The sequence below is a fragment of the Cydia pomonella genome, chromosome 25 (assembly GCF_033807575.1).
Source record: "Cydia pomonella isolate Wapato2018A chromosome 25, ilCydPomo1, whole genome shotgun sequence".
Taxonomy (NCBI): Eukaryota; Metazoa; Arthropoda; class Insecta; order Lepidoptera; family Tortricidae; genus Cydia; species Cydia pomonella.
Window position 1 is genome coordinate 6766343 of NC_084727.1, and position 17067 is coordinate 6783409.

At 35.6% G+C, this 17067-nt stretch overlaps 1 protein-coding gene across 1 annotated transcript in view; it reads left to right on the forward strand.

Moving 5' to 3' along the window:
• Positions 1-1100: 1100 nt before the first annotated feature.
• LOC133531343 (RNA-binding protein Musashi homolog Rbp6) overlaps positions 1101-17067 on the forward strand; it is a 201202-nt gene continuing 185235 nt past the window's right edge. Inside the window, exon 1 of the mRNA XM_061869501.1 lies at positions 1101-1263. Within this exon, the coding sequence (XP_061725485.1) occupies positions 1196-1263 (68 nt within the window). The 5' untranslated portion in view covers positions 1101-1195. The remainder of the gene's footprint in view (positions 1264-17067) is intronic.

The window sequence follows — 17067 nt, forward strand, 5'->3', positions numbered from 1 at the left end:
ATAGAACTTGGATTACGAGACTTTCGACAAATGTATTTTGTGTTTATGATTTGACAAACTAGGTTAAAAACGGGAAACAAATGTAAGTATTTATATTATTAATTTTATAGACTGTTTCGGCTACAGGTTGTGCCGAAGAAATAGACAGAGGTACCGAATTAAGTACGCAGGTGATCTATTTATAAGTCCAATAAATATAGACACATTTTTTTCGACTTTACCATGTCTAATTCAAATAACAGTCTATGCTAATATTTAACTTGTGATTGAATATCATATATAAAATAAATATAAAATACGGTGTAAACTCCATATAACGTCACTCGATATAACGATTCACTCCTTTTAACGTCGACATTTGTTGGCTAGTGTTGTTTTACTTTAATATTAATTTCTCTCTATATAACAATAACTCTATAGTGTCAAAAAACGTCCAATCCCTTGAATGTCGCTGTATAGTTTACACTGTATTTTAAAAGTATTTTTTAAGTTATACCTACTCTCAGAATTAAAACATTTAAATGATCCCCTGTGGCTGACGATACACAATTAAATCATTCATTGATGATCTCTATGATAGTTGATTTTTTAAGTAAGTAAACACTTTATTGTACGAGAAAAATAAATATTACATCAGATGGAATATAATTGGGTAGTACAAAGGCGAACTTATCCCTAAGAGGGATCTCTTTTTATGAAGTAACTGTCAATGTCAAATGTTTTTATCCTTATTGGTACTTTAACACATTTTTTTATTTAGAAATGTAGCAATTAAGTAATAAAAATACGATGAAAACTTGTTTCTTAAATTATTTCCTAAATTAATTCTTATCAAAAGCGAGTTAGAGAAACTGTTATAAGGATTATCATTCGCCGCGTCAAGTACAACTCCTCAACTTTGCCATTAAACTTCTGTCATAAAACGCTATAAAACGTACAGCTGTCAAAATCATCACCGAAGCATTCCAGCCACGAACAGGTTAAAGACAAATTAAAGCCGGGACCGAAGCCCTACGAGGGGCTGCGTTGCCCACTACGCACCCCAAGCAATCTGTCTCTCTCTAATATACAAGGATAGAGAAGGAGAGACGATTACGGAATTGTGACGTCACGTCGGGGGGGCACGCCAGTGTTCGGCCGGACGTTAACCGAGGCGGACGCGCGCCATGTTCAAACGGTGAACAAAACATTGACAATGTTGTTCGAGAGCCCCAACGCTAAGTTGTACCCGGCCTTCAACATACCGCCGCCTGTAAGATTAAGGTGAGAATATAAGAGTGACAGTGAGAACAGTGCGTCGGTCCGCAACGCTCCGGCGGGCAGCGAAACGTCGATACGTACAAATCGCGACTCCATGCCGTTTGACTGCCGGTATTTCTATACCATTCAGCATCCTTGCAAAAACATGCCTAAAACCCGGTGTAAACAACCAAATCGAATGCCCGAGGAAGCCAAGCTACATATTCAACCGAACCTCGCGTGCATAAGAAAGTGTTTTACGTTTAAAGCGAAGAGTAATAAAAGATTGATTTTATGTGAAAAGATATACACGCTAGTGTACTGGCTAGTTCGTAAGATGTGTTGATAATTTAAAGCCAATTGAATCGGTTGTATAATGTTACTTGTTTATCCATAATGGAATGTGTAACTCGATCATGTCTCAATGATTGACACGACGCGACGTTCAATTTGATCTAATAACAAGACTGCGCGAAGTGGTCGTCAGGTGCCAAAATATGACAATTATAATCGTACAAGGTTATGGTCTCAGTGTTAAATCACGAGCGTCAGTCGTACAGTCAAAGAATCTGATTTCAGTTCCATTTAGTACCTTGTGACAGTGAAAATTAACATGAAAATTGCTAAGGAACTCAGACTATTGTCAATGTAAGAAGGTACGAACATGACCGTACCGTCTAGTTCAAGAGTTTCATTCGACCTGTTAAAATGAAACTTGCGATATGACCACTTTTGTGAAGTGTCGATAATACTGGCGAACGGTGGAACGCGCTCATATCCCAACCTTGATGATTTTTGTGGCCTCATAGGCCTGAAATACTATGTTGTTGTGCTCCAGTTGTTTAGGTCTAAATTAACCATAAAAATCCAAATATGTGATGAAATTTAATTAAAAAAAATATTTTGTATTAAATACAAATAAGGATCTAATTAGAGCTGCAATTGTGGAAGAAATATCCACCATACTGGGTCTGAACACGAAAAATCCATAAAATCCACACAATCTACTTTCAGTGTTGACGTACATCATTATTTGGTAGATTTTTCGGAATCTAGTTGCGAATCGACAAATTGCAGCGTTTGTAACCGCCTTAACTGTCCGCAATGCTGATGCACTGTTCAGTGGCAGGGTTATGCGACGTCAGTTTTTAAAGTCAATTCTGCCGAATTTCTGGGTCTTTTTAGACATCTTGGAAAATTGGCATGTCCCTCCCAGTCTCCACAATTCGGTATTAAAACCCTGGTTTAATGGTATTTAAACTAAAAATGCATTTTTTGTGGTAGTTATAAGCCCTTTCTACAATATCTACCGAGCACGATAATATAACGTGGAACAAGAGTTTTACTAAGAAACTATGCTAGATATTTTAAACGTCAAACTTCTATGAAATTATGACGTTTACTTAACACTTGCACCTTCCGGGCTATCAAAGGTGCCAACTTATCTTGGTCTGACTCTTCTAAAATTGTCGCATTACTGACGGGTCAGATAACCAAACATTTTTATTACAATTTCTATTTAAGGAAATAACTACAAAGAGTAGCTTATTTGACCGTAACATGTGTCTTAAAAACTGAAGTGTTTAGGTAATCGTTTTGACAGTTCGAAAAAGAAGCTATTATGACATTTATGGCTTGCGGCATTTCAATTCAGACTGGAACTGGGAAATGAAAAACAATTTTTTTTCTCAAACTTGCAATGAAATGTTGAAATGACTTACTTTAATTTTGGTCCGGAAATACTACGTATCTGTTGTGATGGGTGACGATGATATGTAAAGGGATTTCATACAGCCTTGAACACCTAGGCCTGTAAAGCAACCTTCTTTTGTTTTTAAACGTCAAATTGTGACACAACATCTTGGTAGATTCGTAATTTGGTTTTAGCTATGTAAACCTACGAATAAACAAATTAACTACATTTTTTTTTCATTGTTGACGGGATTGCCGGGCGCGTATCCCTTTCCGTCTATATCTACTCGACCTGCAACCCTTCGTTTCCCGGCCTATATAGTTAATGTACTATTTTTTACTATTAAGCTTAGATGAGAGACTTTTAAGCCAACAAAATTTTTGACGTTCGATAACCCTAGTCTGGTGCAGTGGCATCGCAAAGTGCATTTACCGCTGGTATTTTTAGAATTTCACCTCAAAAAGCCTGTTTTGGATAAACAACCTACATTGGAAACTGTATATTTTTCGTTAACCGTTTTTCGATTGTTTATTTTTAATACCGTTAGGTACGGTGAGTTCTTTGACTGATACGAGTAAAGTATGACATGAAAGATGCACAGACAATGGTGGCAAAAAAATCTTAAGCATTTAAGACTCGAAAACAATTTTCTTTTCATATTGTGTTTAAATGTATGTGACCCGCCTGAACTGTAGAAAATGGTAAAGGTAGAGTCAGACCAAGATAGGCAGCGGTTTTGACAGCCCAGACAGTGCAAGTGTTATTTAAAACGTCAAACTTCTATGAAATTATGACGTTTACTTACGAAAAGAGAAAACGTTTTCCACTTCTAAATATATTCCATTCTCCATGATTTTTAGTATGTTATTGACACAATGAAAAACTAGGTTTATTAGACTTCCTTTTTTTTCAAAATTTGTAAAACAAAAATAAAATTAAGCGAGACCTATAAACCAGGGATCGGAACCGGTTTTTTGCAAAAACATCGAAATAACCATATATTTCGGCTTATTTTATACTCAAAATGTAGGACTCAGTTGTGTTTTTAGATAACGACTTCGTATTATTAGATTGCCCGATTAGGAATGAAATAATTAACAAAGAACGAAAAAATACCGTTTTCGTTCCCATACAAAAAATACCGGTTTCCGATCCCTGCTATAAACCAAGAAAATATAATGCTGAAGCGATAGATATCAAAATGAAAGTAATTTGGTAAGATTTATTTAGTGGAAAACGTTTTCTGCCCCTAAGTTTGATTTCTTCGATTTTTTGTTTACGTATTATAAGAATTAGGAGCAATTTTTTATTTATTTTGTTTTACGCTCCTAATTTTTACATTAATTAAAAAAAATCAAACGTAGTCAAGCTATTGTTAATATACATTATGTAATTATGTAAAAATATTTTCCATAATGTCAACATCCAGAGAGGAAAATGGGGACTACGTTTGTATGTAAGTTTTGATTCGGTAGGGTAACATCCATAAACCATATCCAAAATGTAGGTCAAGTTTTTGCTGAAAGTCTGACATGGTGCCAAGTTATAACTGGTACCAGTTAAACAAAATCGTTGTGGGATATTGCCACTTTGTTACCACCAAGTTGTTACCAGTGGTAACTACTGGGATTTTTTCCCACCTTTTACCAGTGGTATCTACTAGGAAAAAAATCCCAGTAGTTAGGTAGTTACCAACAAACCGAACTAAACAGGTTATTACTACTGGGATTTTTTCCCCAGAAGTTAGTTAAATTACCACTGGTAAAAGGTGGGATTTTTTTTTCCTAATCCACAATTGTGTTAAAGTTAAAAACTAATAAAAACAGTATAGTATAAATATAGAGTAAGTACTTCAATAAATAATAACATGTCAATTAGTGTTCCAGTAAATTGCCTTAACGTGATATTTATGAGAAGAAGTGGAGATGTTTAAAAAAAAGTAACAATTCTTTTTTTTATCTAAACTTATATAGGCACGGTAAGCTCATTTCATTCTTACCGCTAGATGTCTAGCCAACGAAAATGACATAATAGAAGAATCATTAATGAAAAATATTCACATTAAAATGTTAGGTAAAACATTTCCTAAAATTAAGAAATTTTTTGTCCATCGTAATCTCGGTGAGCACTGAACCATGAACGCAAAAACGTTTCAACAACTTTCCACGATTCTTAACGCTCGATTTGAAATTAGGTCTTTGACATTTTGATGAAATTCTTTTGAAGGGAAAGGCATAATAAATAGTTTTTAGTAATTCTGTCCAGCCCGAATAAAATGGTGGCGGGTTGATTGTATCTTTATTGGAAAACTTTTGCAAAAAAAAAAAAACGGTTTTTAAATCGAACCCAAAATTTAAATAACGTTAATTACCTACATGATAACGGTTTCAAAATTTAACTTGTAAACGGGTCTTGTAAATCTGTTTCGGGCTCGATATTAAAATAATATGGTGTATTTTTTTGTCTCAAGATCGTCCATCTGTAATAAACTAACCATAATATTGCTTAATCTCAGAAAAAACTTATGTGGGAACAATCTTACACTGATCGACCTTACCCCAAACTAAACAAGGCTTGTACACATCTACTATGGGTACTAGGAGAAAAAAAACAGAAATTGCTACAAAAAGCAGAGCTTTAAGATTTCATTCGCAAAAATATTAGTATTTGGACCTAGATCCTATACAAAGCGTCTGCAGTGGAAAGTTACGAAGCGCCCACAATAGGTAGAGCAGCTACAGGTAGTCCGGTGTTCGAAACTAGGTCGATATGAAGCTAGCCATCCGCGCTATTAAATTGAGAATTTGTAAAAGATCGGACAAGGGGCCAAGCCGAATGACAATCGTATATGGAAAACGCCAAATGAAACTTAAGAGAATACACTTAAGTAGTCCCCATTTTCCTGTCTGGATATTGATATTATGGAAAATGTTTTAAGATATTTTGAAGTATATTCACCATAACTATGCCTCCATGTTAGACTTTTTTCGATTTTATTTAGGGTTCCGTAGCCAAATGGCAAAAAACGGAACCCTTATGGATTCGTCATGTCTGTCTGTCCGTCCGTATGTCACAGCCACTTTTTCCGAAACTATAAGAACTATTAATACTGCTGAAACTTGGTAAGCAGATGTATTCTATGAACCGCATTAAGATTTTCACACTAAAATAGAAAAAAAAACCATACATTTTGGGAGTTCCCCATACTTAGAACTGAAATTCAAATATTTTTTTTCATCAAACCCATACGTGTGGGGTATCTATGGATAGGCCTTTAAAAATGATATTGAGGTTTCTAATATAAGTGGTAAAAAGTGTGTCCCCCCCCTATAACTTCTATAATAAGAGAATGATAAAACTAAAAAAAATATATGATGTACATTACCGTGCAAACTTCCACCGAAAATTCTTTTGAACGAGATCTAGTAAGTATTTTTTTTAATACGTCATAAATGTTACGGAACCCTTCATGGGCGAGTCCGACTCGCACTTGCCGCTTTTTTTTAATTAGGAGCGAAAAAATATTTCACAAAAATTTATAAATGCTCCTAACTCTTATAATAATTAAAATTTAAAAAAAAAATACAAACTAGGAGGAAAATGAGGACTACGTTTGTATGACAAGGCGATTTTGCGAGGCCGCGGTGTTTCCTCTCAAATAATAGAAATAGTATTTTATGCAACAGTTGTATAAGAAGGGTCAAAAAAGGCGAGTGACGTGAGTTGGATGTGAGCCGGAGCCGAAGGCGTAGGCGAACATTGTAAAGGAATACGCCACGAGCATTTTTTGACCAACTTATACAACGTTGCATACAATATTTTTCCTACGAGTCAACAAAAATAAATCTTAATTTAGGTAAACAAAGCAAAAGTATATAGCCAAGACTCGCGACCATACCTTGTTACGCGCCCGGTCCGCCCCAGGTCGCGGCCGGCCGGTCGGCGACACCTCCTCGTAACTCATGAGGCCCTGGTACTTGCTCTTTGCTAAATTAAATTTTTGGACAGTTTTTTCTCGATTTTGGCCACCGTAGCCTACGGAGACTAACAAGCAACGCTAAGCGGTCTTCGTAGTCTATGGGTGTTGCTATATTACGGGTGTCACATGCGTGTTTCTGACTTATGAAGTAATTGTTTTTACTATGCAACCAAATGAATATTTTGTAAGTTGGCAGCAATGCACTTAGTTTAAAACTGTATTAGTTTTGATTTTGTTAGGTTGGTAGCCATTAATCGCAGTAACGTTATAGCGATTAAAAGCACAAGAGCTGTTATGAGGAATAGACAATATAGACTTTTCTTGAAACCTTTTATGTATGTTCTTATATTCGTGTTAATGAATGCATAAATGACAGATAACAGTAGAGGAGTAGGAAAAGAATAGAATAGAATTTGCTTTATTCATAAACACACAAACAGTAATAGACAGACATAAAAGAGAACATAGTGAGAGTAAAGTGTCACGAAATGGCCTCATCTCAGCATGTTGCTGGCGACTTCCAGCGCTGATCTTCCGATGAGACCATCGAGTGCGAAATAATGTATGAAATGATCAGTCGACCACGTCACCTTTCATTGCATCCGTCATCCCGAATTCTTACAGATCTACAATGTACAAAATTGACTGTCAAATATCGAAATCCGAATAATGTCAAGCTCAAGCTTCATTGGAAGTATTGAGTTCAGAAATAATATGTGCTGTGGAATAATAAGTTATTTGCTTTTGTGACAGTACCAGTATGATGATGATGATGTATTCCTGATGTCCCTCATTAGGGACATAGAGTTCGCAGAAGAATTTCCATATGTTGCGATCCTGAGCGGCTTCTTCCAGCTCTTTCCAGCCGAGTCCACTTGATCCAGACTCCTCAACTGATCGCCCCCATGTGGCACAGTCACGTCTGAAAATATTGATACGAAAAAAGTGCCAAAATTATGTATACACAATTTTATTGCCCATATATTAAGGTAGTGTATACATATTTTTGGTACATTTTCGTATCGATATTTTCAGACGTGACTGTACGACGGTACGAGTATATTCCAAGATATAATCACCTATCGCATCTTCTTAACCTTTTAACCGCTTAGAATTTTTCATTGAGCGTGCTAGTCGCCGCCGGTACGAAATAACACGAAGTTTTGTGTTATAGACTGCGGCGAAATGAGCTGAGGCCCATTTCTCGAACGATATTAGTCTAATATTATTAGTGTATTGTCATGGCAACCCATACGATTTGACAGTTCGTGGACTAATAATATTAGTCTAATACCGTTCGAGAAATGGGCCCCTGGATATTGTATGTCTTACATATCTGACTATGGCAGTTAAAAGGTTAATAATGTTCATATTTTCTAGTCCGCTAACCTTGCATTTTGGTAAATTCAAAATTACCTTTAAGCGTAAGTGTCATTCTAGATTTGTGCGAATTCCAGTTACGTTTTCACGGTCCGATTGATGTTTTCAGTTTTGGGTAATCTAAGTCTCAACCAGAATGCATTTTTTTATTTTATTTTATTTATGTAGGCTGCAGGATACATAATTTTCGGGTACACGAGACACAATTTTATTTTCTGTTTGTGTATAAGGTAAAGACCAATTACTAGTACCTTAGCACAGAGGCGTGGAAAAATTAAAGGGTAATGAAAGAAGGTATTCTTCTAAAAATGCGGCAAAATGTCTCCGATAGCATCTCATTTGGGAGAAAGGTTTCTTGGCAATCGTTAGAAGTGTCGCTTTGTTGATGAATGTGTGACATATCGCGGCTTGTTGCTATGACGTACATTCGGGCTCTTAAGATGACGTCACGTATCTCTTCCATACAAACCCGTACAAACGTTCCTCATTTTTCTCTCTCGATATTAAGTTAATTTTACTAACCATATATGGACTTCTGGGTCTGAAATAAAGATATATTTAATTAACATTATTGAAAATAATTTTACACAATTTGATTTATATCAACCACAGCTATACCCCTTGAATGATGTCGAATTTTTAATTAATATAAGATTTAGGATCATTTAAAAATGGTATGGAATTTGTTATTTGCTGCTAATTCTTATAATAATAAGAGTAAAACGAAGGGGCATAGCTATGGTACTTCTGCTTTTCATCCTGTTACCTCCTGCTGGGCTGTAGGGCTCGAACTATTTTTTTCCACTGACTCCAGTCCTGGGCAGCTTGGGTAACCTCCCACCCCATTCCCAATACACTTAACTCTTGCCCCATGGAACAGAGCCAAGTAGATTTAGGCCGACCATGTTTCCGTTTTCCGGGCATCTTCCAGGTCAGGGCTACTTTGGATAGGTGGGTGTCAGGCTTCCTGAGGATATGCCCAATCCTATCCAATCCAATCCTATTAGTGCGTTTGGATCTTCTTGTGTACGGGTTCTTGCCCGCTTATAGCTATGGTTAATATACATTAAATTATGTAAAAATCTTTTTCTAGTCCAGAGATAACCAATATCCGAAGAGAAAAACGGGGACTACGTTTATATGGAGAAGCGGTCGTCCCCTTTCCTCCTATAATAATATATATATGTATAAATAAGTATATAAGTAGACTATACCTCTCGAGTCGGATGTTGATCTCTATGACAGTTCCAGATGGAATATATAAAGGTTTATTACCGTATTTTTAATTGGTCCAGTAAGTAGTTTCGGAGTAAATAGGCTATGAGAGACAGATAGACAGAAGCACGAGTTATCTAATAAGCATTCCGTTTCTTTCGAAGGACGGAACCCTAGAAATGAACCTTAAGATGACGTTACAGTAACATTAAGTGAACTTGCACCATCACACTAACCCGGGGTTAACCGGTTAAACCGTTAACCCAGTGTTAATTGGACTGTTAACCATGGTAACTCCAGGTTTAACCGGTTAACCTTGGGTTAGTGAATTGATGCAAGTGGGTCTAAGCGACAAAACTACATCTGACAATTGGTTCCTTTTCTCAAAAATCGACACATTTGCGCTACGGAAATCTGTCACTAAAGTCTTTTATCTCGTAGCACTCCCAAATAGGTTTCAATAGGACCCTCTGAACCCTCGTCAGGGCTGGAAGGTCCGATCAATACTTCCTTGTAAGGGACGCTTAGTCGTCTAATGTTGCTTGTGGTTAATAGGAATAATCGCGGGTTACTTTAATAAACTGGACTGGAACTGGACAGACGATAAACGAAATTAATTATTAAATTATTACCAAGCAGAAGTATCGTCAAACTACACTACATTTTATTGAATTGAAAGGAGAAATGGAAAAAACCGGACACAAGTCGGACTCGCCCACCGAGGGTTCCGTACCCAAAGGGTAAAACGGGACCCTATTACTAAGACTCAGCAGTCCATCCCTCTGTCTGTCTGCCTGTCCGACTTTCACCAGGCTGTATCTCATGAACAGAAATAGATTACAGAAGATTAGAGAACAGAAATTTTCACAGATGATGTATTTCTTTTGCCGCTATAACAAGAAATACCTACTAAGAAGTACGGAACCCTCGGTGGGCATTTGGAGCATTCCATGTATTGTCTAAAATTGTCCCGTACAAACGCAAATTTTCCAAGATTCGCAGTCATAAAGAGTTTCCTTTCCGTCAGAGAGAGTGACAGGTGCTCAAAAATATGTACAAAAAATTATCGCCTGCTTTAAACGCCGAAAAAATAGCAAATAAAATGCGTTTGTACGGGACAGAACAGCCCGTGGAATGCTCCATTCGAGCCATCGGTCCAATCGCTCTTAACTAATAAAAACCGGCCAAGAGCATGTCGGGCCACGCTCAGTGTAGGGTTCCGTAGTTACTCTTCCGTCACAATAAGCTAAACTGGAGCTTAAAGTATAGTAAATTGTTAACCAAGGGATGAAACGGTACCTTTCACCCGAGTTAAACAAATAGGCAAATTTCCATAATCAGTACCTAATTAAAGTAAGTCTTTTTACTATGAAGGGAAAACTTTTTGCGATAACTCAAAAACAGCTAAACTGATCATGTCCGCTATAGTCAAACAAACTATGGATAATTATGTCCGAAATAAACGATTTCATTCATTCATAGTTTTCATTTAATGTCCTTCTTAAGCTCTACTTCCACGTTTTTTTTATATTTTTTGGACCTATGGTTCAAAAGTTAGAGGGGGGGGGGGGGGACAATTTTTTTTCTTTCGGAGCGATTATCTCCGAATATATTCACTTTATCAAAAAATGTTTCTATTAGTTTTGAAATACCTTTCCAACGATACCCCACACTCTAGGGTTGCAGCGAAAAAGAAAATTTCACCCCCACTTTACGTGTAGGGGAGGTACCCTAAAAAAAATTTTTTTTTAGATTTTATTGTACGTATTTGTCGGTTTTATTGATTTATATATCCATGCCAAATTTCAGCTTTCTAGCACTAACGACCACGGTGCATAGCCTCGGACAGACAGACAGACAGACAGACGGACATGGCGAAACTATAAGGGTTCCTAGTTGACTACGGAACCCTAAAAAAGGCGTGTAAAATAATAAGGAAGAAATGAAAAATATCGCACGTTTCTGCTAAGCTTCGTTAGCTCAGTTGATGAAGAGCGATTGGACCGGTGGTCGGTGGTCCAAAAGGTCACAAGTTCGAACCCGGAGCGGTGAATTTCCTATCAAATATCAAACATTTATTCAGCAAATAGGCCACAAGGCACTTTTACACGTCCATTTTTACAAACAATAAAAATTACAACAAACAATTACAAATATGGAATCGATGAAATAATAAATACTTTATTAGAGATGTATACTGTCTCTAAATGTCAAATTACACAAAAAAAAAACAGTACAAATCTGTAGTACAAGTTTGTTTTTCTTATCGTTACAAAACGCTTCGGTTGAACCAACATTAATTTAGCCTTCATCCGTATCAAACGCCTAACCGAAATCTACGTTTATATTGGCTTGTCTAAAGCTGTAAGTGGTATGAAAAATACCGAAACTTGCGTGCTAAAGTTAGCAAGCAAGCGGCAGACGTTGCTTAGTGTCCATTGATTCAACAACTACAAATCCAGATTTAATCAAAAGGCATAACTTACGTTAAATCACTGTGGCGCTTAAGTTCTTCTTCTGGCTTTAGATGCAATTGGAATGCGAACTTGTGCTGGTGTAATTAGAGATCAAATTTGATGAGCGAAACTGAATCGTGAGTTTATTGATACGTACCCCGTTGCCTGCATTGGCGTAAAGCGTGCGGTTTCAAATGCAATTTTTAAATCGTACAATTTACAGATTTTTTTTCGGTATCGTACTTTGAATGGATAGAACTACTCAAAAAATGTTTAAGATTGTAAATAAATAATAAAATATTGAAACAAACAGTCTCTTATAGTAATAAATTATTACAATATAGGGTAATCAGACTTATAGACTTACAGTTTCCTTAATTAGAATATATTTATATCATATATTTTATTTTTTATAATTTAACAAAGATTTTTAACTGCATAGGTATTTTTGATGATTTTTTAAACATTTAAATGTTTTATATGTTTAATTTTTTTAATAATTATTAAAGATAATTCGTTTTATTTCATTAAAATTATTGTAGATTCAATTTTTAATGACGTAAAAGACAGTAATGATTGAAATTATTGTTAGCCTATTTTTGGGCCATTATTATTATTATTTAAACTTAATTGCACAATAAAAATTATTACAAATGGCAGACTTAATGCCTTAAGGCATTCTCTATCAGTCAACCATAGGGCAAAACAGAAATTCATATTGGAGAAAGGCCATCTAGTACATTAGAAAAATATCATTCGTCAATCGTGCAATGAAGAAAAGTTATTGCACTAACGCAGTGATCAACTCACAATTGAATTAAAGTAATAACTTTGCGACGGAGTTGGTTTGATATTTAATTTCCACTTTCCAGCCAGGCTAGCTCGAGATTTTTCAAATTGCCTTGGAAATAATGTTATACAGACTAGTGATTAATGTGTTTAATCTCGTAAGGTCCTCCATTTTTTTTTCTAATTTTTGATAAGAGGGAACTATAATACGTGATCGTCATACAAAAATAGAAAACCTTTTTCCACTTCTAAATATTTTCCATTCTCCATGATTTTTAGTATGTTATTGACACAATGAAAAACTAGGTTTTTAGGTTTTCCTTTTTTTTTTAATTTGCAAAACATTTTTTTTTAAAGCGGCACCTTAAGCCTAGAATATCTGCTGAAGCAATCGACATCAAAATGAAAAAGATTTGCTAAGATTTGGTTAGTGGAAAACGTTTTCTCCTGAAACGGAATTTCATAAAATAAATACCGTTATTTCGCTAGGATCACAAAGCTAATTCTTCCCTCTTGATGAATGTATGCTAAATGCTAAATGAACATGTTAACTCGTAGCGTGTTAACTTCAATTACTTTCATTTGTTCATACATTAAATAACATTGTTACTATTACTAACGCTGTGATTATATCATTAAGTATATTACTGGTATAATTGTTTAATTTAATATACCTACTATAGATCGTGTCATTCACGAAGACGCGGGCCTTGAGTCGTAATGTCATGTTATTAAAGGTTAGATTTGACTAATCTGTGCGACATCGTGGATGACACGAACACCATATATGTAGTAGGCATATTGAGCATAACTATAAATAGCAAGCAAGGGAATTTATACTGAATATTTATGTAGTACCAATTTGTATTGCATTTACATTAGGATAAATTCGATGTTCATTTTGTCAATTGGGTCAAAATTCTGTTCGTGGTCTTGTTTCTGAACACTCGGTCACGTTTGTATTTGTATCTTCTATTAAAGAAATAAGTCTTTCTAGCTGTAACGTAAACACCCCTATAATGGAACGGGCACCAGTAATGGGATGGTATAGACAAAACCTGTAAAACAAGTATTTACCATCAGTTTTCCAATCGCTGGCAACATTTTACCATAAACAAGAGCCAAGGAGCTGCTAAAGTAAATTTTTCATTGATATTTGTTAGTTTGAAAATGAATGGCTCCACATATCCCATGACTGGAGCAAAAAACCACAGTTTTAATTGATTAGTAATATTGAAACCAATTGCAGTAACTTTCATTAAATACATAGATAACATAAAGGAAGAATTGGACATTTAACTTTTAAAGCGTAAAGCGGTAGATTACAGCTGTCGGTGAAATATCAAAAATACTCAAAATTTTCTCTTAAATGTCCCATGATTGGTGCCGTTAACATAATTAGATCATATTTTACATGAGAAAAATAAAAAGCAGAATTTCATCGCATATAAAAAGCTCCACTCCGTCACATTTTTTGGGAACAAAAAATAAACAAAATAATTTTGACCCGATTCCTCGTGAATGCTAAAGAATAATCTAGGTATAATGATGATATAGGATCTAAAACGACTTATTTTTTTTGGGACACTTGTGTTTTTAAATTAGCTGCTAAAAAATAATTTTGACCCGATTCCTCGTGAATGCTAGAGAATAATCTAGGTATAATGATGATATAGGATCTAAAACGACTTATTTTTTTTGGAATACTTGTGTTTTTAAATTAGCTGCTACAAAATAATTTTGACCCGATTCCTCGTGAATGCTAGAGAATAATCTAGGTATAATGATAATATAGGATCTAAAACGACTTATTTTTTTGGGATACTTGTGTTTTTAAATTAGCTGCTAATTTTGTGTTGTTTGGTTTTTATAAAATTCGGCCCACCATATGGTATTGTACAATTTTGCACTAGTGTCTCGAAGGGGAAAAAGAAACAAACACCGAGTTTAATTATAAACAGATGTTTGTTTAATCTAAACGATCTATCTCCACACAAAGTCACAAATCCTCTCAAAAATGCTTTTTTTAGTGCCTGGTCTATATTAGGAGATTCTTCCTTTAACTATCACATGGACCCCGAAAACAAGTTTAAGATCTTCTGAATTCTACTTTGAATGCTTTGAACATATATTCGCGTGATGTAGGATATTCCCTAGTTGTAACAGCGCCATCTACCAGGATAATCGGTAAACATCAAATTAGGCGTTTTATACAGGTCACTATGATTTCCTGGAAACTCTGGTAAGGCAAGTTTTGCCCACTATTGTTGACTGGAGGCCTTTCGTTGTTGTCCTTGACAGCGCAAGCGCGGGTCAGTGGATCGAATAAGAGCAAAGAGAGCGTCTGCGCTGCGGCGTTACTTCTGCTACTCGGACCGTAATCAGACGCTATTCGAACACAAGTCACTCCTTAGTTAGGTATAAACGAATAATTCTTTTGTCACTGCCCTTATATATTATTTATATAATATGACTCTATATGTATTATAATATACCCACATCATAAGCCTTATTAAGCCCGCGGGACTAGGTCGATCTATGTAAAATGCTTCTATAAAAGATAAAATTCCTTTATTGCCAGACTGTGTACATTTAGATGTTGTGGGTAAAATAAAGTCCAACAGCTTGCTCATTTCGGACGTACAATAATAAACTTAAACTTGTCAAATATACTAAAAGTACTAAAACATTAACAACAATACTATTTCAAAAAAATTTAACCATTTATACATAAAATATTCATTTACATTGTAGAAACTTTATATTAATAGCCATTTCTTGAGCTTATTTTTAAATACGATAGCATTTTGCGACTTAATATATGCATAAATGATTAAAAATCTTAATTCCGGAGACATAAGCTCTTGGTAAGAATAAAACTAGAAGATATAACTGTATATACATCATATATTAATAATAATATGATATTTATTAATTTTTTTATTAAGCTTTTATTGGATTTTATTTTTCACTTGAAACTAATTTAAAATCGATTTCCTAAATCAACCTAACCGGGAATCAAACTAGCTTTTACATCACCGTATCAGCCGTTACCCTTAATTGATGATTGTTTTTTTATTAATCATTCATAACGCCCGAGCCCTAACAATGGTAACGCCGCGCATCTGTCGCGTTGCCGCTCTGCGCACGCGTCGGTAGGGGTGTCAACTTTCCTCTGGCGTCCCACGGTCCTAATACTAGCACAAATTACGTTCAATGAAATTTGTATCGTTATAGGAGAACATATTTAACTTCACTTCAACACAAATGCGTGGAAGCACAATTAAAAACTTAAATTAACATGAACTTGCGATGCTTGACCACACACACTAACCCTCTTATTCATAAACGTCTACTAAAGTTGACAAGCCGCTAATAATCGTTTGTCCGTATATAAATTACGATTCAAAACAGAATGGAATATAAATAATAATAAATTAATAAATATTATAGGGACATTCTTACACAAATTGACTAAGTCCCACGGTAAGCCAAGAAGGCTTGTGTTGTGAGTATTCAGACAAATATACAAATACTTAAATACATAGAAAACATCCATGACACAGGAACAAATATCTGTGTTCGTCACACAAATAAATGCCCTTACCGGGATTCGAACCCAAAACCATCAGCTTCATAGGCAGGGTCACTACCCACTAAGCTAGACCGGTCGTCATGTTGAATGGGAGACCTTTTTATAGGCCTCTGGGTGGCTAGAGGTTAGAACAATTTCAAATTTGTGTTTTCAACAATTCATTTTCATATGTACATCTGTTACTGAAATAAATAATATGAAATAGAATCAAGTTACTAACTAGGACAGTAAAATTTACACATTAAATTTACCGAAATACTAGCCTTTAAATTAGAATGGATGGCGGTTCTATGTAATCCTCAACTAAAATTACTTGGAGCCCGATTCTCATCTAACAACTTGTAACAGGTTTGAACTGGTTTTGATATGACATTGAGGGACGTCTTGGTGATGCCGTGCATCTCACGTATATGTATCGCTAGGAAAGTAGAGGTGAATGATTACACACACAGCTACACCAAATACTAAGTGAATGTGACATTATCATCATTGGTCTTTGTGTCTATTGCAGACGATTTATGGTGTAACACCGGAGATACACCGTTTTTGGTGGCTGAATAGACTGATACCAGACAGACATGGTCTACCACAGGCCTGACAAGGGCAATTTGCGGTAAACGGCACTGAGACGCCTTCTCGTCGTTTTAGCCACTTGTCAGCGAGTGCAGCGAATCAGGTCTCATCACAAAACTTGCGACCCTCCACAACGCGTTCGCGCTAC